Consider the following 23114-nt stretch of genomic DNA (forward strand, 5'->3'; position numbering starts at 1 on the left):
ATGAAGAGAAACTGCTGGGAGATGAATCAAAATTAAGCAGGACAGGAACAAGGGAGTGGGAAAAGACAAGGACCAGACTAAAGTGGAGGAAGGGTACAGAGCCAGGAATCCTTAAAAAACAAGCTGCCAGAGATCAGGAGCAAGATAGCGGACGAATAACACCGCCAGACAGAGTGTCTCTGCAGAAAAGACAGATTCTAGCAGAAATTAGAGGAAAGAAGCTAAAAGACGAGCATACAGCGGACGAGGGCCGGAAGGAGGGGTACCTGAGACCCCGGGAGACTCCACGGGAGGAGGCTTCGGAGGAGAACTGGAGGCTGAGACCACGGGAGCAGCCCGGAGACCAGCGGCAAGGGTAGGTGGATTTGCTGTTTCCCCTCCCCTGCATTTGGGACTGCTGGTGGGCTTCCCAGCGGGTGGAGAGACCTCCGGACATCAGCCCAGAGACGGCCGCCGCCAGCCAGTGGTGAGCCTGTAGCAGACGTGGCACCAGGTTCCCAACTTCCTCCGGGCACCTCCGTGTGCACAGACCCGAGCCGCGCGGCAGGCGCCATATTGCCTCCTCCTCACCTCCGCCGACCCTACCCGCGGCTGCCCAGAGAGACAATACAGCCACCAGCCAGAGGCACCTCCAGGGAACGGGACCTTCCCTTTTGGGACCCTACAGCTGACTCAGGGGAACTCAGACTGCGAGCTCCCTACCCGCCCGCCCTCCCAGGTGCTGCTGACACGGTGTTCCCAGGAGAAAGGTGCCCACTCAGAGGCTGAGAGACATAGACCCAGCTTGGGCTCCCTGTGGGTGAATTGGGACCAGAAATCCTCTCCCTGGTGGGGATACAGTTTGAACTCTGGGACCCAGAGGTTGGACCTGCAAACCAGATCCCCTGCACCGAGGGCTAGCATTGCCCGGGGCACAGAAGGGTTATACGTGAACAGCCTACTGAGGTGTGTGTGCCTCCAGGGGCGGATCGGCCTCCTAGAGGGCAACCCTCATCCCAGGAGGAGGCCGTGCGCCCAACCCAGGTGGCGTTCCTGTGCAGGGAACCTCCCCGTCGGCATCACAGTCCAGGGAGGCCTGGTGGCTTGTGGTCTGGCCTGCTGGCAGAGGCCCAGGAGTAGCTGCGGAGTTGGGGAGGGTGGAAGGAAGCAAGGCCCGCTCCAGACTGCGGGTCCCAGACAGCCCCACCCCCACACACAGACTTTCTGGCTGAGCGGGACCATTCCAGCCCCGCCCTGACAGCTTTCCCTGGAAGCAGAGCACAGAACTTTGACCCCTGATAACAGCCTGAGGACAGGCTTACCCAACCCAGCTCCGCCCAGAACAAGAGCTGATAACAGGACACAAAATCAACAGCATAGCCTGTTCCTCCAAGCAAACGCCACCTACTGACAGGGACGGCATCTTGCACAGCCTTTCCACGGCACCCACTGACTCAATATACAGGGAGTGGTCCAATTTCACCCACAGACACCACCTAACGCCTCAGAAACTAAACAAGGTGTGTGAATACCCAAACAATAACTTAAGGAAAGAAACAACAACTGATCGACATGGGAAGAAATCAGCGAAAGAACTCAGGAAATATGAAGAACCAAACGGAAAACACACCCCCAAAGAGGAGCACCAGCCCCCTAGAAACGGACACCAACCAAAATCAGGCAACCAATATGACAGAAGAGGAATTTCGTATGTGGATCATAAGAACACTCACCGAGCTGAAACAACAACTCAATAACCAACATAAAGAAACCACAAAAAGCCTCCAGGATATGGAAAAAGAAATAGACACAATGAAGAAAAGTGTAACCGAACTCTTGGAAATGAAGAATCAATTCAAGGAACTACAAAATACAGTGGAAAGTCTCAAGAACAGGGTAGATCAAACAGAAGAAAGAATCTCAGAGCTTGAAGATAACACCCTCCAATTAAATAAATCAGTCACAGAAATAGAGCAGAGAAACAAGAGAAAAGAGCAAAGCCTACAAGAGCTGTGGGATTATGTGAAGAAACCTAATGTGAGGGTCATAGGCTTACCAGAAGGGGAAGAAGACAACACTCAAGGGTTGGACAAGCTGTTTGAAGATATAATAGAGGAAAATTTCCCAGGCCTTGCTCAAAATCTTGATATACAAGTTCAAGAAGCTCAGAGGACCCCTGGGAGATTCAATGCAAACAGGAAGACGTCACGACATGCAGTCATCAGACTGACCACAGTATCAACTAAAGAGGCCCTTCTAAGAGCTGTAAGACAAAAGAAGCAAGTAACATACAAGGGAAAGCCAATTCGAACAACATCAGACTTCTCTAATGAGACTTTACAAGCAAGGAGAGACTGGGGCCCCATTCTCACTCTTTTGAAACAAAACAATGCCCAGCCTAGAATATTATTCCCTGCAAAACTAAGCTTTGTATATGAAGGAGAAATAAAAACATTCTCAGACAAGGAAAGGCTCAGAGAATTCACCAAGACAAGACCAGCCCTACAAGAAGTACTTAAAACAGCGTTACGCACGGAACATCATAATAATAACCCACAAATATAAAAATAACCAAAACCCAAAGATATTAAAGGCCAGATATTACAATGGCTCAAGACAGAAATCATAGCAACAACATCCAACCCAACAGAATGATCAGTAATCTACCTTACCTATCAGTTCTCTCAATAAATGTGAATGGCTTAAACTCTCCACTCAAGAGACATAGGCTGGCTGAATGGATAAGAAAATACAGGCCAAGTATATGCTGTCTTCAGGAAACACATCTAACCTGCAAGGATGCATATAGACTAAAAATAAAACGATGGAGATCAATATTCCAAGCAAACAGAAGCCAAAAGAAGGCTGGTGTGGCAGTTCTAATTTCAGACGATTTAGTTTTTAAACCAACAAAAGTAGTGAAAGACAAAGAGGGTCATTATATAATGGTGAAGGGCACAGTCCAACAAGAAGAGATAACAATTTTAAATATATATGCACCCAACTTAGGTGCACCCAGATTCATGAAGCAAACCTTACTGGAGCTAAGCAAATGGATTAATAGCAACTCCATAATCGCCAGAGATTTCAACACCCCACTGACGGCACGAGACAGATCCTCCAAACAGAAAATTAATAAAGAAATAATGGACTTAAACAAAACTCTAGAACAATTGGGTCTGACTGACATTTACAGAACATTCTACCCAAAATCCACTGAATACACGTTCTTCTCATCAGCTCACGGGACATTCTCTAAGACTGACCATATCCTAGGACACAAAGAAAATCTCAAGAAATTTAAAAAAATAGAAATCATACCATGTACCTTCTCAGATCACAGTGGAATAAAACTAGAAATCAACCCTAACAGAAACTCACATTTTTACACAAAAATGTGGAAATTAAACAACCTCCTACTAAATGATTACTTCATAAATGAAGAACTCAAGACGGAAATAAAAAAATTCTATGAAGAAAACAACAATGGAGAGACAAGTTATCAACTCCTCTGGACACAGCTAAAGCAGTTGAGAGGAAAGTTTATCTCCATAAGTGCCTATAACCAAAAGACAAGAACATCACAAATAGATAATCTAATGAAACGACTCAAAGAGCTGGAAAAAGAACAGACCAACCCCAAACCCAGCAGAAAAGTGAAATCAACAAGATCAAATCAGAACTAAATGAAACTGAAAACAGAGAAGCTATTCAGGAGATTAATAAAACAAAAAGTTGGTTCTTTGAAAAAATAAACAAAATTGACACACCATTGGCTAAGCTAACGAAAAGCAGAAAAGAGAAATCTCTAATAAGCTCCATCAGGAATAAAAAAGGAGATATCACAACTGATCCCAAAGAGATACAAGATACAATTTATGAATACTACAAAAATCTTCATGCACACAAACTGGAAAATGTGGAGGAAATGGACAAATTTCTAGAAACACACAGCCTCCCTAGGCTCAACCAGGAAGAAATAGATTCCCTGAACAGACCAATCTCAACAGCTGAAATAGAAACAGCAATTAAAAATCTCCCTAAAAAGAAAAGTCCCGGTCCAGATGGCTTCACACCTGAATTTTACCACACTTACAAAGAAGAACTAGTACCTATCTTGCAGAAACTATTCCACAACATCGAGAAGAACGGAAACCTCCCTGACACCTTTTATGAAGCGAATATTACTCTGATACCAAAACCAGGAAAGGATGCAACAAAAAAAGAAAACTACAGACCAATATCCCTAATGAATATAGATGCAAAAATTTTCAACAAAATCTTAGCTAACCGAATCCAGACACTTATCAAAAAAATAATCCACCACGACCAAGTGGGCTTCATCCCAGGGATGCAGGGATGGTTCAACATATGTAAATCTATAAATGCAATTCACCACATAAACAGAAGCAAAAACAAAGACGACATGATTCTTTCAATAGATGCAGAAAAAGCTTTTGACAAAATTCAACACCCTTTCATGATACGAACACTTAAGAAAATACGCATAGAAGGGACATACCTAAAAATGATACAAGCCATATATGACAGACCCATAGCCAACATCATACTGAATGGGGAAAAACTGAAATCATTCCCACTTAGAACTGGAACCAGACAAGGCTGCCCACTATCTCCACTTCTGTTCAACATAGTGCTGGAAGTCTTGGCTACAGCAATCAGACAGGAAAATGGAATCAAAGGTATCCAAATAGGGGCAGAAGAGATCAAACTTTCACTGTTTGCTGATGATATGATATTGTATCTAGAAAACCCCAAAGATTCAACCAAGAAACTCCTGGAACTGATCAATGAATTTAGTAAAGTCTCAGGATACAAAATCAATACACAGAAATCAGAGGCATTCATATACGCCAACAACAATCTAATTGAGAACCAAATCAAAGACTCAATTCCCTTCACAATAGCAACAAAGAAATTAAAGTACCTAGGAATATACTTAACCAAGGACGTAAAAGACCTCTACAGGGAGAACTATGAAACACTGAGGAAGGAAATAGCAGAGGATGTAAACAGATGGAAATCCATACCATGCTCGTGGATCGGCAGACTCAATATCATCAAAATGTCTATACTACCCAAACTGATCTACAGATTCAATGCAATACCTATTAAAATCCCATCAGCATTCTTCACAGATATAGAAAAAATAATTTTACGCTTCGTATGGAACCAAAGAAGACCCCGAATATCAAGAGCAATTCTAGGCAACAAAAACAAAATGGGAGGCATTAATAGGCCAGATATCAAACTATACTACAAAGCTGTAGTAATTAAATCAATATGGTATTGGCACAAAAACAGGAATATTGACCAGTGGAACAGATGTGAGAATCCTGATATAAAACCATCCTCATATAGCCATCTAATCTTTGACAAAGCAGACAAAAACATACGCTGGGGAAAAGAGTCCCTTTTCGATAAATGGTGCTGGGAAAACTGGATAGCCACTTGTAGAAGGCTAAAGCAGGACCCACACCTTTCACTTATCACAGAAACCAACTCACGCTGGATAACAGACTTAATCCTAAGGTATGAAACTATTAGAACTCTAGAGGAAAAAGTTGGAAACACTCTCTTAGACATCGGCCTGGGCAAAGAGTTTATGAAGAAGTCCCCAAAGGCAATCACAGCAGCAACAAAAATAAATAAATGGGACATGATCAAACTACAAAACTTCTGCACAGCCAAAGAAGCAGTCATGAAAGTAAACAGACAACCTACAGAAAGGGAGAAAATTTTTGCATCCTATGCATCCGATAAGGGACTGATAACTAGAATATACTTAGAACTCACGAAAATCAGGAAGAAAAAACCAAATAACCCCATTAAAAAGTGGGCAAAGGACTTGAACAGAAACTTTTCTAAAGAAGACAGAAGAATGGCCAACAAACATATGAAAAAATGCTCAACATCTCTAATCATCAGGGAAATGCAAATCAAAACCACAATGAGGGCCGGGCGCGGTGGCTCACGCCTGTAATCCTAGCTCTCTGGGAGGCTGAGGCGGGTGGATTGCTCGAGGTTGGGAGTTTGAAACCATCCTGAGCGAGACCCTGTCTCTGCTAAAAATAGAAAGAAATTAATTGACCAACTAAAAAATATATATATAGAAAAAATTAGCCGGGCATGGTGGCGCATGCCTGTAGTCCCAGCTACTTGGAAGGCTGAGGCAGGAGGATCACTTGAGCCCAGGAGTTTGAGGTTGCTGTGAGCTAGGCTGACGCCACGGCACTCACTCTAGCCAGGGCAACAAAAGTGAGACTCTGTCTCAAAAAAAAAAAAAAAAAAAAAAAAAAAAACCATAATGAGATATCACTTAACCCCAGTGAGAATGGCCTTTATCAAAAAATCTCCAAACAATAAATGCTGGCGTGGTTTCAGAGAGAGAGGAACACTCCTACACTGCTGGTGGGACTGCACACTAGTTTAACCTCTGTGGAAAGCAATATGGAGATACCTTAAAGTGATACAAGTGAATCTACCATTTGATCCAGCAATCCCATTGCTGGGCATCTACCCAAATGATCCAATGACACTCTACAAAAAAGACACCTGCACTCGAATGTTTATAGCAGCACAATTCATAATTGCAAGGCTGTGGAAACAGCCCAAGTGCCCATCAATCCAAGAATGGATTAATAAAATGTGGTATATGTATACCATGGAGTACTATTCAGCTCTAAGAAACAATGGTGATATAGCACATCTTATATTTTCCTGGTTAGAGCTGGAACCCATACTACTAAGTGAAGTATTCCAAGAATGGAAAAACAAGCACCAGATATATTCTCCAGCAAACTGGTATTAACTGAGTAGCACCTAAGTGGACACATAGGTACTACAGTAATAGGGTATTGGGCAGGGGGGAGGGGGGAGGGGGCGGGTATATACATACATAATGAGTGAGATGTGCACCATCTGGGGGATGGTCATGCTGGAGACTCAGACTTTTGGGGGGAGGGGGGAAATGGGCATTTATTGAAACCTTAAAATCTGTACCCCCATAATATGCCGAAAAAAAAAAAATCAATAAAAAAAAACAAAAAAAAACAAAAACAAGCTGCCATAATTTTAACAACAGTAGAGGGAGCTCTATAAATTTATAAAAGTTATCTGAACCAAACTTCCTTCTAAAATATTAGGAAAACTACATTCACATAAAAAGGAAACAAGGAGTAAAGATGTCAAACCCCATATAAAGTTACTAAAAGTAAAAAAGAGGGGCTAGGGAACAGAATATGTCTACATGAGAGCAAGCCAGAGAGACATATTCAAACAGATCAAAACTATAATGTAGTATTTCCATTGGAGTTAAAAGATACTAAGAAAATTATGTAAGGCCTAAAAGAACATGAATCAAAATTATACTATGAACCCAGAATGATCAACCCTAAGACATTCCAATAAAATTGAGATTTAAAAAAAAAATAAACTTTGGATATTTTAGATAAAATGAACATGATGTAAATTCACTCAACTATAGCCAGGCACGGTGGTACATGTTTGTAGTCCAACCTATTCGGGAGGCTAAGGCAGAAGGATTGCTTGAGCCCAGGAGTTTGAGGTTGCTGTGAGCTAGGCTGACGCTATGACACTCTAGCCCGGGCAACAGAGTGAGACTCTGTCTCCAAAAAAAAAAAAAAAAAAAAAATTCACTCAACTATACATATCCTTTGTAGTTTCCTGTTTCTGTGTTTTATCTTATGATAAAAAGATTTTTAAAATAAGGCAAGGGAACTAACATTAATTTTGCACTGGTTATTTCAGGTGCTTCACATATTCTTTTATTAATAACAATGTGGATTTCTGTGTTCAGATGAAGAAAATGCAACTCAGATACTGTAATACTTGCCCTGGGACACAATGGCAAAAGCAGGATGTAAACCTAGGTCTTTACAAACCCTAGAAATAATTAGCACTACAGAAGAAAAGTAGGTTAATCAACATTACATTTTTGCGAGACTACCTTTGGAATTATTTTATTTTAAATACTTTGGTACTTAAAAGGAAAGTTTGCTTATGTAAGTGAAACAATGTTCTATTGATGTATAAGTACTACTATACTATATAAATGACATTCAAAATTAAATTTCATTAATACTAAACTTAGACAGTTGCCCTTTTTAAAAAATCCTTTTACTTTAGAAATCTTCAGTTGTTAGAGCGTGGGTGCAATGGCTCAAGCCTGTAATCCTAGCACTCTGGGAGGCTGAGGTGGGAGGATCCCTTGATGTCAGGAGTTCAAGACCAGCCTGAGCAAGAGTGAGACACCATCTCTACAAAAAATAGAAAAATTAGCCAGGCATGGTGGTGCACGCTCATATTCCCAGCTACTTGGAAGGCTGAGGCAGGAAGATCCCTTGAGCCGGGAAGTTGAGGTTGCAATGATCTAGGATGACACCACTGCACTCTAGCTGGAGTGACAGAATGAGACTATCGTCTCTAAAAAAAGAAAACAAAGAAGTTGCCAAAATTAAGTTTTACAGTTAAAAGATATTTTTTATTTGTAAGTTTTTGTTTGTTTGTTTGTTTTTTTGAGACAGAGTCTCACTTTGTTGCCCAAGCTAGAGTGAGTGCCGTAGCATCAGCCTAGCCCACAGCAACCTCAAACTCCTGGGCTCAAGCAATCCTGCTGCCTCAGCCTCCTGAGTAGCTGGGACTACAGGCATGTGCCACCATGACCGGCTAATTTTTTATATATTTCTAGTTGGCCAATTAATTTCTTTCTATTTATAGTAGAGACAGGGGTCTCACTCTTGCTCAGGCTGGTTTCGAACTCCTGACCTCGAGCAATCCACCCGTCTCGGCCTCCCACAGTGCTAGGATTACAGGCGTGAGCCACTGTGCCCGGCCTTAAAAGAGATTTTTTAAAACACCCACACATTTTAGTGATTGGGATATTCAAGTACTCAAAAGTCTTTTCATTACTAGAAGACTAGAAGTTTGACCATATTTACTGATCTAATCTCATCACACCTACAATTATATGAAAAAGTACATTTTCTTCACAAAATTATACAACACCTCAGCTACTTTAGAAATGCTGATCAATTTCACCGAGGTTTTACATAAGAGACCATAGTTGTATGAAGTTTGAGCCTACAATAAAGGGTTAAGTCAAAAACTTAGATTCTCTAGTTCTGTTACTCTACCATATGTTTTACCACCCTATAAAGACATGATGTCATTTTGTTCCACTACTGATGTTACTAAATTTGATCACTGAAAATTTTTAGACACCAACATGATCAAATGAAGTACACATTGGAGCATTTCAGATTTCTAGATTAGGGATGCTCAAATGGTAAATATAAGACAAATATTCCAAAATAAATTTTTAAAAAATCCAAAATCTGAAACACTTCTGGTCCCAAGCATTTCAGGTAAGAGATACTCAACCTGTATATGTAAAAAAAAAAATTCTAGGTATAGTTGATAGTTATATAGTTATCCATTTATGTAATAAATGTATAAAATGCCTTTAGGAAATGGTGTTTATACTTGAGAAAAATCTAGAAGTCATGAGATATCCCAATGCAACAATGTACAATTTTGGATCTACATTGGCTTGTATAAGCAATGCTTACTAATCATCAACTGTTCCATGTTGCCTAAATTATAATCACTGACTTTTTTTCCATTTGTCTTATAATTTCAACACATTTGTAGACATTAAATATAAACAAACATTTTAATCTCTTAATTCATCTGAGTTCATTTTTCCCTATCTCCTGTAATCTGAGTATACAACTCATAGAGGCATCTAATGGAATTCCTTTAACAAATTACTATGTTTTACATTTTCAGTGTTCAATATGTTTGGGAAATACAAGTCTCTCATGACATGGTGTTGTCTTGGCCTTTCACTGCTCTTGGTTTGTTAGTAACTTCACACATTGAGAAAATTCTTTTCCCTAATGAGATTTCAAGCTAGTAGGTATTCCATTAAAGGCTCCTACTTGGTTTCTACATGTATGTGGGACCAACTTGCCAATCTCCATAGTTTCCAATTCAGTTATTTTTCTTCCTTAACTGAACTAATTTGTACTTCCAATTAGAGCTTCATTTTCTTTTAACTAACCACCAACTATGTTTCTTAGTTTTTCCAAAGTCATCCCAACCCTCTTCTACCCTCTCTACAAGGTGCCAACAACAGTTCCTTTCAAGTTCATATGGGCTCCATTCCTAAGTATAATGAGCACAATCTGAATGTACTATCTAAATCAAAGAATTAAAAAGCAGTTTAGCTTTCTAGTTCACTCGGATTTAATTTTAGAATTTAATATTTAACTGATTCAGATACTGCTTTTAACACCCACTTAAAGACAGCCAGATCCCCATACATATACCCTAACCATGAAATTGGTTGAAGAATTCCATCTTCTCAGGTAAACTAACTATAGTTCTAATGTATGTAATCTATACATTATGAATACCGAGTAAGAAAATAAAGCTACAACTCTGTGTTATCCTTCTCTCTTAATTTGAGGGGAAATCAAAAGGTAGCCCAGGATTCTAATTTCTAAAAGTATTAAACCTTTTGAAATCAATACCAATTTTCTCCTTGAGTTTCAATTATCCTAAAACTTCTCTTTCCATAAAGTTAAGCAATTATTTTGTTGACATAATATACTTATGTAGCCAGTTTTGGCACTGTTGGCTACAATTATATTGTTTTTTGTCTCATGATTTTTCAATCTCTGAAAGTTTTACTATAGCTAGTTTTTCTATTCAATAATAAGCATTTGCCAACTGAAAAACAAGGTTATTTCTAGGTAAATTTAAATCAGTATCAATCTGCTCTTTTCTAAAAGCATACACAAAAAAAGGCTGAATATTCAGTAAAAACTGTTGTCACACTATTAAAATATTGGAAGGAAAAGTTCTGAACTATGTTCTGTCTCATCAGTTCTGTTCAGTTAAACCCCTCAGGTTTTTTCTTATGTTGATCTTTAGTTGTCCTGACTGATTCCGCAATCCTACTGTGACTGAGATCTACTGTGACTGAGATCTACTATTTTAACAAAAAAATGTTTTTTTTTTTGTTTGTTTTGTTTTTTTTGAGACAGAGTCTCGCTTTGTTGCCCAAGCTAGAGTGAGTGCCGTGGCTTCAGCCTAGCTCACAGCAACCTCAAACTCCTGGGCTCAGGCGATCCTCCTGCCTCAGCCTCCCGAGTAGCTGGGACTACAGGCATGTGCCACCATGCCCAGCTAATTTTTCTATATATATTAGTTGGCCAATTAGTTTCTTTCTATTTATAGTAGAGACGGGGTCTCGCTCTTGCTCAGGCTGGTTTCGAACTCCTGACCTCAAGCAATCCGCCCTTCTCGGCCTCCCAGAGTGCTAGGATTACAGGCGTGAGCCACAGCGCCCGGCCAAAAAATATGTTTTGTTTTTGTTTTTGAGACAGGGAATTGCTTCACTGCCAGAGCTAGAGCACAATGGCATCATCATAGCTCACCTGCAACAACCTCAGACTCCTGGCCTGAAGCAATCCTCCCACCTTGGCCTCCCAAAGTCCTAGGATTACAGGCGTGAGCCACCATGCCCCACCAAAAAATACTTTTGAGGGTGTTTCAAGTGTGCACATGTGTGTAGCCTGTTTACATGAATAAGAACCAAAGGTTCTTTGCAAAGAAACAAAGAAATGGCAATAATCCAGATTTATACCCGGACTTTCACTTGTTCTCTTCAGTTCATCTTTCCATACTTAACAGTGTACTAAAGACAACCTCAATATACAAGACACTTTTCATGCTAAAAGACAATCAAAAGCTTATCTCTTCCTATATACTGAGTTTATGAACAGTTTCAATTTCACCTCTCTGATTACTATTCCTAAAATACTTTTAAGATATAATTTTAGCTTATTAAATAACCTCTAGAGAGCCAGGCCTGTTGAAACCAAGATAAGCCACATTAGACAGGATAATATGCCTAACAGACAAACTTATGAGAATTTTCTTACTACCTAAAAATAGATTGTATTTGAAAATACTACACCAATACCATGTTTTGCATTTTTTAAAAACCCAATCTTGTTAAATTCAGGGTGCTTCTGATTCTGCTTATTTTTAAAGGAACATTGGAAGTAATGGAAATGTTTTATATTTTGATCAGGGTAGTCATTACATGGGGACACCTTTGTCAAAACTCAAACTATATATTTAAAGATCTGTGCACTTCACTACATGTGCATTTTATCACAATGAAAACAGGTAAAATTAAACACCTATTTTGTGAGCTTTTTCAAACTACCATCTCTCCCCACAAACTGAAAGATACTGCCACTGTTACCCTCAGCCTTCAGGGGCATTGGAAGGTCAAGCTCTGCCATGGTGTCAATAATAAGACCAACACTCACTCAAATCAAAGAGCCAGAGTGTTACAAATGTAACCACAAATGTATCAGATTAAATCCACCTTACAAAAAAAAAAAAAAAAAATCCACCTTACAGCAAATAAAAAAAAAATTATCTCAAAATGGAACAAAAACCTAAATATAAATAAGAGCTATAAAACTCTTGTAAGAAAACAGGCAATTACACAAATCTTTGATTTTGAATTAGGCAATGGTTTCTTAGACATGACACCAAAAGCACAAGTAACAAAAGATGAAATAGATAAACTGAACATCAAAATTAAAGGTTTTTGTGCTTCAAAGGACACCATTAGGAAAGTGAAAGACAGGCCTGTTGCAGTGGCTCATGCACTGTAATCCCAGTACTTTGAGAGACCAAGGAGGGCCAGAAGTTTGAGACCAGCCTGGGCAACACAGCAAGATCCTATCTCTACCAAAAAAAAAAAACAAAAATTAAGTGAAAAAGACAATCCACAAAATGGCAGGAAATAACCACAAATCATATATCCGACTTGTCTCTAAATTCTTAAAACTCAACAAAAAGACAAACAACTTAACTTAAAATTGGGCAAAAGATCTGAACAGACATTTCAGCAAAGGAAATATACAAATGGTCAAAAAGCACATGAAAAGATGCACATCAGTCATTATGGAAACACAAAAGATACCACTTCACACCTACTACAATGGCTATAATCAAAAACACAAATACTGACAATAATGTGGAAAAATGGGAGCCTCATTGTGATGGTTAATTTCATGTGTAAACTTGACTTGATTAAGGGATACCAAGATAGTTGGAAAAATTTTACCTCTGCATATGTCTTTGAGGGTGTTACCAGAAGAGATTGGCATCTCAATTAGTGGACTGAGAAAGGAAGATCCACCCTCATTCAATGTATGTGGGTACCATCCCATAGGCTGAGGCCAGGGCAGAACAAAAAGGCAGATTCTCTCTCTTTTCTGAAGCTAGGACACCCTTCTTCTCCTGCCCTTAAACATAAGAACTCCAGGCCCTCCCAGCCTCTGGACTCCAGGACTTGAACCAGCAGCCCCCAGGTTCTCAGGCCTTCAGACTTGGACTGAGCCATGCTACCAGCTTCCCTAGTTCTCCAGCCTGCTGATAGCCTCCATAATTGCATGAGCCAATTCCCCTATTAAATCCCCTCTCATATATCTATCTATACCCATGTCTATCTATATATGTGTATATATCTATTCTGTTTCTCTGGAGAACTCTAATACATTCATACACAGCTGACAAATGTTAAAATGTGGCACTGCTTTGGAAATCAGTCTGACAGTTCACCAAAAGACTAAACTATAACAACCTAGCAATTTCATTCTTAGGTGCACACCCAAGAGAAATGAAAACTATGTCTAGATAAAAATTTACACAAAAATGTTCATAGTAGCATTATTCATATTCAAAAAGTAAAAACAACCCAATGGCCACCAACTGATGAATGGATAAATAAAAAAGGTGGTATACATACAATTGGATACTAGTAACAAAAAGGAATAAAGAACTTATACATACTATAAGACAGATGAAGTTTGAAGGCATTATGCTAAGTTAAAGAAATCAGTCACAAAAGATTACAAATTGTAAGAGTCTAGTCATGAAATGTCCAAAATAGGTACTATGGTCTGAATATGTATGTCCCTTGCAAAATTCATATGTTGAAACCTAATCACCCCAATGTGGTGATAGAAGGTAGAGTCTTTGGGAGGTGATTAGATCATAAGGGCACAGATCACACGGATAGGATTAGTGCTCTTATAAAAGAGGCCCCAACAGCTGCCTTGTTCTTTCTACTATGATGAGGACACAGCAAGAAGCAGTTTTGTGAACCAGGAGGTAGGACCTTACCAGACATCTAATCTGCTGGTGCCCTGATTTTGAACTTCACGGCCTACAGAATTGTAATACATTTTGTTGTTCATAAACCACCCAGTTTATAGTATTTTGTTATAGGCCTAACAAACTGAGGCAACAGACAAATCTACAGAGACAGAAAATAGATTTGTGATTGTCTAGCGTGGTTAGGAGAATATGGGGACTGATTGTTAAAGGGTACAGAGTTTCTTTTTAGGGTGATAAGAATGTTCAAAAATAACTGTGGTGATGGCTGTACAAACTTGTGAATATACTAAGAACCACTGAATTATATACTTAAAATGGGCAAAGTGTGTGGTATATGAATTATTTCTCAACAAAGCTATTGTAAACTTTTTTAAGGAAAGTGAATGGCAGAATCTAGATTGTGGACATGAGTATTGAATAAAACTTTTAATATGCTTGTTAAAAAAAAATCATGGCATAACAAAATTCCACTATTGGCAATAACATTAAAACAATGATGTAACTGCAAATATTTTTGTTCATCTAAAATTTCCCAAATTAATTAAGGATTGCTCATCTAAATTGTCTAAAGCAGAATTTTAGAAATCTGCAGTTCTAAATTTATATTCATAATGAGACTCAAGAGAATTACTGAGACTAATTCTCCAAATTACACATGAGGTGGAAGCAAATTAAATTTTCATGGATCTCTGTGAGTTCTGAGAGAGAAAAAGGATTCTGTTTTCCTAGTGACAAACAGGAGTAACAGAACTTTACATGCCCATGCAGCTTTAATGGTTTGGGAAACATCCCTTGCAAATGTTACAACAGATTAGAGCGGATTATTTTGCCTTTTGGTCAGGTTCAATATTGCTGGTTCTTGACTTCTAAGAGTAAGTAATTTATGACACTCAAATTTCAAGAATGTTAGAATAACACTATTACTGGCATATTTATTAACTCAAAAATAATTCAAAAGTATACAGATCAGACTGAATTTTAGTCAAATTTTAAATACACATCACTAAGAGAAATCAGAGCCAAACTAGGAACAATATGTGCTCTGTAATTGGAGTGACCATATGGCCCTGTTTGCCCAGGACTATCCTGATTTCCATTTGTTGTTCTGGTAGCCCACCCAGCTTAACATTTATCTTAGGTTTTTCTTTTTAACAATATATTATGGGCCGGGCGAGGTGGCTCACGCCTGTAATCCTAGCACTCTGGGAGGCCGAGGCAGGCTGACTGCTCAAGGTCAGGAGTTCGAAACCAGCCTGAGCAAGAGAGAGACCCCGTCTCTACTATAAACAGAAAGAAATTAATTGGCCAACATATATATATATATATATATATATATATATATATATATATATATATATATATATATATATGGAAAAATTAGCCGGGCATGGTGGCACATGCCTATAGTCCCAGCTACTTGGGAGGCTGAGGCAGGAGGACTGCTTGAGCCCAGGAGATTGAGGTTGCTGTGGGCTAAGCCGATGCCACGGCACTCACTCTTGCCAGGGCAACAAAGTGGGACTCTGTCTCAAAAAAAAAAAAGCAATATATTATGAATAATTACACTAAAGTAAGATAGGATCAGTTTGTTAGACTTTCACTTTCTGCCATGACTTTATCTAGTGCTGTGTGGGTTGCAGGTGCAGTGAACAGAGTTCTCTTTCTGACTTTAACTTCTGGTTCAATCTGAAAGCCAAATACTAATAACACATCTCTTTTCTGGCCTTTTCCTGATAAAATGAAGTACACCTGGACCCTGGCAACTAAAAGTAGTTAACGCTATCCAGTCTTAGGTGATGATGGGAGAAATATTAATAACTGAAGTTGCTGTTCCTCCCAGCCACCTGGTCTACCTGCCACTTGTAGCCCAGCCATTCTTCAGCTTGCAAGATGCACAAAGCATCCAGGCCACTGTAAGCTGAGTCAGTAAGAAACACAAAGTATTTGTGAAATACATACAGGAAAGACACATGCCTCCATAATTGCATGAGCCAATTCCTCTATTAAATCCCCTCTCGTATATCTATCTATACTCATATCTATCTATATATGTGTATGTATCTATTCTGTTTCTCTGGGGAACTCTAATACATTCATACACAGCTGACAAATGTTAAAATGTGGCACTGCTTTGGAAATCAGTCTGACAGTTCACCAAAAGGCTAAACTATATAATCTAGCAATTGTTGTTCCTATGCATAATGTACAGAAGAGAGAAATCTGAACACTTTGCCTTAATAAAAGTGAAAAAGTTACTATGTCAAATACTATTATCCCATAGTTGAAAAAAGGTTTTAAAGAACAGCTCTGACCACCTATGCTCTAGTTTATATTAAATAAGATCCTTATCTAAATAACACAGTATCAGCTCCTTAACTAAGAAAACAGTCTCTGTCTTGGATGGTTAACCAAAATAGCCCAGAAGGAGGAAAAAAAAAAAAAAAAAAAAGCTAAATTCTAATCCCAGCTGTTTCAGTTTAGGAAGCTAGAACACATAAAGTCCCTTTCCAGTTCTAAAATGCTGTGTATATCTGAGACAGTTCAATCTTAAAAAAATAAAATAAAATGCTGTGTATAGAACTAGTGAATATAGCCCAAATGCTTTTATAGCTTTTAGGTCCCTCCCTAATTTCTATAATGCAAAGACAAAATTTAGAAAATACTGATAACTGAAATGTACCAGAACTAGAAATCAAAACCAGCTTTTTCCCAACTTTCGATTTATGAACTAGGATATAAACAGAGGCCCAATCAATATACAAAGTAAGCCTGGTATAGCACTTGTACTTTACTCCTGAGAGAAGGTGGTTCAGTGGTAGACTATGGAAAATAAGATTCCTACTCAAGATTTCCAGGTGGACCTCTTGTAAAGATCTTATTTCCCCATTTTTAAACATCTCTTTACTTTAAATGTTTCTTATGATAAATGGCATGTCATGGTTTAATTGTCAAGATTCCCTCCCTATTGGAATACAAAAAATAATCATAGATTTGATGAAGTAAATTAATTCCCTGGATCGTTCCTCTTGAAAATGCTTATAATTCAGTCCATATGTAGTTGTTAACAAAGTTTTTAAGAAAAATGTTTAATTATACTATAAAACATAAAGGACCTTGAAATAAAATCAATTAATTCACCATAGGCTCAGATATAGCAAACTGATCAAAATTCTCTTTAAAATTCCAAGTAGAGCAAAACAAAACAATATTCGTATACTAGCTAAGAAAAAAAATCAAATCTTACATACTCATAAGACAGAAAGTAATTTGGAAACTGAATCTTGTACTTCTGCTGTCACTTAATGTGAAAATACTCTTCTCAAATGCATTATGTATCTTTCAATGCCTGTAAATTAGGTATGAGTCCTAATATCACAGTTGTTTCATCTACCAGCATTAAGATGAATATTTCCAACGAGTTGGAAGACTCAAAATTATTGAGAGAGAAGAAAAGTGCTTTGCTAGTTAACCAGTGTACGAGGAAAAGCTGTACAATGAGGTTTACATTTGCTTCTCATGTCGAAAACTAAAGGTGTGAGTGTCTCATTCAGCTTCATAATCCTGAGAAAGAGCTCCAGCTATTTAAGCACCACAGATGCTTAGGTTTAAGAAAGTTTATCAGCTACTTTATAATCTTTATACATTTGTTCGACAAATACTTCTTGAATAATTACTGGGTACTAAGCAACTATTCATGGAGAGGACCCACTAAAAAGTGACACTTAGGCACCACTCTCGTTAGAGAAAATTAAAATTTTGCCTGAATAAGGCACTACTACTTGATGTAGAATACCAAATCCCACCCGAAGTTTAGAATTCCACTACCCCAATTTCCTAAAGCTAGGCCATAAACAGAATATAAGAGAAGGTACATCTTCTTAAGTAAATCTCAATTTAAAACTGTGCGGTTTCCCGCTGGCAAAACCGACCTTATGAAGGTAGGAAAGAACTCCAGGCCAATGAAAACTTTTAACACAAAAGTGAAAAGTGAAGGTGCCCAATTCAGAAACGGGACGAAAAAAGAGAGAGAGGGGATCTAAAGAGTTGGAGGCGGGCAGAAGCGCAGCAGCGGCCAAGCGCGCTCTCCCCGCTCTGTACATCAAGGTGGCAACTTTTCCAGCACCCCGGAACTTCCGAATCTCAAGCCCTCCTGCGTGCTGGCAGCGGCTAGCGTCCCAGGGAGAGACCCCAAAGACGGAGAAGCGGGTTCCCCCACAAACCAGCAAGTAAAACAGAGAGCAAGCTTGTAGGGGCGGGACCTAAACACACACGCTTCCCCTCCCAAAAGGATGGGGGGAGGGGGACAGAATGAGCTACCCGGGGACTGCCGGCCTCGACCAGAGTCTGACCTGGGCGGGAAGGAAGGGGACTAGAGGGGTGCAGCCACCCGAGAACCGGCCTCGCCACCGCAGACCCCAACGCTGGCGTGGGGAAATGGACCGGGCCTCACCGGGGGCCAGCGGGAAACCGGGTGGCGGGAAGACAAGAGGCCGGCCCAGCTGGAACGCAGCACGGGAGGCCCCGACCTGCCCTGCCTTCAGCGCGCCCCGGGGTGTCCACAACAGGCCCCTAACCTCCCGAAGGGAAGAGATGAGGGCTGAGGAAGCCCTCACACCACACGCGCACACACACACTCGCCTCCCTACCCCCACCCTCCGGCCGCGCTCTGCGGGCTCTGCGCCCCACAGCGGCGCGGGGGAGGCGGGAGCCAGCGACGCGGGCACTGGGAGCTGATGCCCTCCCCGACGCCCGGACCTCAACGCACAGACAAAAATCAACAAAGCACCACCAATCCCGAGGAGAAAACACGTCACAGGCCCCGACCGGGGGCTCTCCGACGCGCCGCTGCCTGGGCCGCAGGGCTGCGCGGACGTGCTGGGGAAGGGGGCGGGGAAGAGCCCCGCGCGGCGGCTCCTCTGCCCAGGAGCCTCACCTCAGCCAGGAGGTGGTGAGGCAGGGACCCCCACGCCAGAGACTGACCTTGGAGTCTCCGTTGCACAGAGCCATCGGGGCCGGGACCGCGGCGGTGGCGGCGAGAGGACGAGACGGGGCGGGAGGGTACCGGAAGGGTCGGCGCCGCGGGCCGAGGCAGAGAGGGAGGCCTGGTCGAGAAGCAGCCCGGCGCGAAGCGGAGTCAGCCTCCTGAGAACCGCCGAATGGAGCAGTAGCCGCAAAGCGCGGGCCCCGGCGCCGCGGGAGAGGAGACCAGCAGCGCGCACGCTACCCCCGCCTCCTGCTTCCGCCCCTGCCGGCCACTGGGAGGAGCCAGAGCCCGTTCCTCTTGGCAGCCGAGCCGCAGATAACCCCCGCGGTCGCCACCACGCCAGCCCGCCCTCGAGAGGAGGGGCCCGCAGCTCCCGGCCCCGCCCCCGTGCCCGCCCCCGCCCGCAAAGCCCGCCCCTGGAGGAAGAACCCGCCCCCGGGAGGAGGGGCCGGCGGCGCTAGGCCCCGCCCCCGAGTAAGGCCTGCCCTCGGGAGAAGGAGCCAGCCTCGCGCCGGGCTGTATGGACCCTTGCTACGGGGGAGGAGCTCGCGGAGGCCAGCCCAGCTCTGCCCGTCCCAGGAGCGGTCCGTGGCACCCTGACCCGACCCCGCATGGAGAAAAACCGAAGCCCGCGCCAACTTGTGGTTAGCCAGTTTTCGTGCTGCCTTTGAGGGCTGGGAGAGGCTGGTGGCACCCAGGAGGAGGCGTCCCGAGAGCAGGACCCTTGAGGGAACGCTTTCCTGGCGGCGTCGCCTTATCTCAGGTTGCCAGACACTGGGGAGGCCAAGGCTGTTTTTGATAGTTTCTGGTCACATCTCAAGGGACGCCAACGTGAGATTTGATCACTTAGGTCCCTCAAAAGTTATACAACTAATACATCTTGTATTAACCTGGATGGAACTGGAGACCATTCTTCTAAGTGAAGTATCGCAAGAATGGAAAAACAAACACCACATGTACTCGCCATTAAATTGGAAGTCATCGATCGACAGCTATGCGCACATATGGTCATAACATTCATTGGAAATCAAGCAGGTGGGAGGGGAGAGGAAGGGATAGGTAAGTTCACACCTAAGGGGTACAGTACACACTATCTGGGGGATGGGCACACTTACAACTTTGACTCAAACGGTAAGAAAGCAATTTATGTCAGCAAAACGTTTGTACCCCCTGTAATACTCTGAAATAATAAATTAAAAAAGAGAGATGCCAATCATTCACTGAATAGATATTTAATGAAAGCACACCAAAAAAAAAAAATTCTGGAGTGGGTGCAGCATTTACAAAAAGAAGGGGGTTTAGGAGTGACAATCTGGTGAGAAGCTGGGCCAGGACTGGTCATGAAGCTCCATTTACACAGCAAACAATGTTTTTATGTGGATTGTTTGTGGAGATGGGGCTGCAGTCCCTCTAGCAGTCCCTTCAGCTACCCCTTGGCCACCTTGAAGAGTACTTTGAATTTGATTACCTGGGGGCTTAAATCAGGATTGGGGAATAAGTAATACTTGGAACAGCTTCTGGTTACAAAGTCTTTCAAATTCAGTTATTACAATGCAGCCAACATTTGCTGTACTCATGCTACATGTCAGGCTCTAGTTCATGTATTAAGGAGCCAAAGTCAGACAACCCTGACTTTCAAAACTTGCCTTATTCTAACCAATCCTATGACAGTGGTGATGTTCTTATCCACTTTTTACAAATGAGGAAATTGTAATAAAGGCTCATTAAAATAATGTGCTTCTCAGTATAGAAGGTAAGGGCTCCCTAAACTGGGAAGGAACAGACAGTTTACTAGTAAAATATTTACAGAAACAAAAGGTCCAAGGTCCTAGTGGGCCTCAGACTCAAAAGTATTTTACTTACATTTTTTTGAGCTGGAAATTGAATACTTGAACTTTCTAAATCCATGGATACTGGGTTCTCTGGGTAGATCTGTATGAACAATCCAGAAAAAAATGTAGTAACCAATAGGAAAGCCTCAGCCTACAAAAACATCCACCCCTAATAGAATAGAATGTGATATGATGTACCGGCATTAAGGATTGGCTAAATCCCATCTATAATAGATAATGCCTAATTTAAATATATTCTAATGGTCACTTCTGTTTATGGCTAAGCATGCACCAGGATCTTATATTTTAAGTTGCTTTTCAACTTTTTACTATATGGACCCCTCCCTCTTTCTTATAACTGGATTTTTCCTTACAGTGTTTCACAGAGTTGCCTTTTTATCTCTATAATTGCTCTTAATGGCCTTTGCTTGCTCCTCTTCCTATGTCTATCCTTCAGCAGTTTTAACTGTTGGATTTCTTTAGCATTTCCATTCCTAATCCTCCTCTTATTCTTCACCTTTGTTTCTCTGGGGTACTTGTTTAAATATATAGACTTGTTTTTTAAAAAAAATACCTTTATTAGTCTCTGTTTTGACAGCTCTCTTCTGAGTTCCAGATCCATATAGCTATGTATATCCCCAGTAAGATGTTTAATATCATGTTGGGTTCCAAACTCAAGTCTGAAACAAAACAACTTTCCCTCCCAAATTTCTGTGCCCACTCTCATTGGCACCATGATATTAGGGGGGAAACAATTAGCCTTTCACCAATAACCTGTAGGTTTTTCACAAATGCCCTTTATCAAATTGAGAAAGTTCCTTTCTATTCCTATTTTGCTGAGAGCTTTTTAACAAGAATGGATTCTGCTAAATGCTTTTTCTGTGGCTATTGAGACTGTTAGAGTAGGAGACTAAGAGACAAGGCTTAGACAGGATGCAGGGGCTTACAGATTGGGTGAAGGTGTTAAAGTAAACCCTCAAGCAGAAGCTAACTAGAGGGGCTGATATCCACAGGCAAGAACCAGCTTCAGCTGGTTTGTAAGCTATCTGTTACCTTACATGAACCTCAGATAATTAAAGTGTCATTTACATTGCAGTTTTAAAATTACTCTGCCCTTGAAATCACCATATCAGTTCCAAGACAGCCATATAAAAAGTATGAAAATGGGAGGGACCCTAATTCTAGGAATTACTACCTAAATTCTTAATAAAAGCCAATCCCTTGGTCTGAATATTCCTCCCCTAAATTAGTAAAACTACAAAAGGTCTACAAACACTTCCTCCCAGTGTAGCTTCTATTTTAAAAGCCTGTTCACTCTCTCTCCTGAGAGTACACTTTTCCTTTCAATAAAAAGCTGTTACTTACTTGCTTGGCCTGTGTGGTACATCCTGAAATTCTTTTCCGGAGGATCATCAACAACTTGAAAAAACCTCCACTTAGAGGCTGGTAACAAGATGACTATATATTTTTTTTCCAGTTTGTTAATGTAAATTACATTGATTTCTGAGTGTTAAATTAGCCCTCCATTCTTGGGACAAATCTCAAGTAATCATGATGTACTTTCCTTTTTATATATCAGATTCTATTTGCTAAAATTCTGGTTTTGAATTTTTGCATCTATGTTCATGAGGAATATTAGTTTGTAGTTTTCTTGCAATGTCTTTGATTGGTTTTGGTATCAGGGTAATGCTACCCTCAAAGAATAAATTGAGAGTCTATATAAAATGGTTACTATTTCTGGAAAGATTTATATAGAATTTGGTTTATTTCTTCCTTAAATGCTTGGTAGAATTCACCAGTGTGGCCATCTGAGCCTGGAGTTTTCTTTATGCTAAGGTTTTAACTAAAAATTTCATTTTCAAAAATAGATATAGGGCTATCCAAGTTATCTCTTTTTAGCATTGGCAATTTGTCTTTTAAGACATTTGTCCATTTCACCTAAGTTTTCAAATTCATAGGCATAAAGTTGTTCGTGATATTCCCTTATCATTCTTTTAACATTTAGAACCTGAAGTTATGTCAACTTTCTCATTCCTGATATTATTGGTAATTTCTGTTTTTCTCTC

At 40.8% G+C, this 23114-nt stretch overlaps 1 protein-coding gene across 2 annotated transcripts in view; it reads right to left on the reverse strand.

Annotated features, from left to right (window-relative positions):
* Nucleotides 1-21218, reverse strand: part of GMPS (guanine monophosphate synthase) — a 67952-nt gene extending 46734 nt beyond the window's left edge. The window contains exon 1 of one of the 2 annotated variants that reach the window (XM_020285642.2): nt 21080-21218. In XM_020285642.2, the coding sequence (XP_020141231.1) occupies nt 21080-21124 (45 nt within the window). In that variant the 5' untranslated portion in view covers nt 21125-21218. Of the gene's footprint in view, nt 1-19212; nt 19497-21079 lie in introns of those variants that run through there. The other variant, XM_020285638.2, reaches the window with a different exon arrangement.
* Nucleotides 21219-23114: the final 1896 nt, after the last annotated feature.

Source organism: Microcebus murinus, chromosome 1 (genome assembly GCF_040939455.1).
Source record: "Microcebus murinus isolate Inina chromosome 1, M.murinus_Inina_mat1.0, whole genome shotgun sequence".
NCBI classification, from domain to species: Eukaryota; Metazoa; Chordata; class Mammalia; order Primates; family Cheirogaleidae; genus Microcebus; species Microcebus murinus.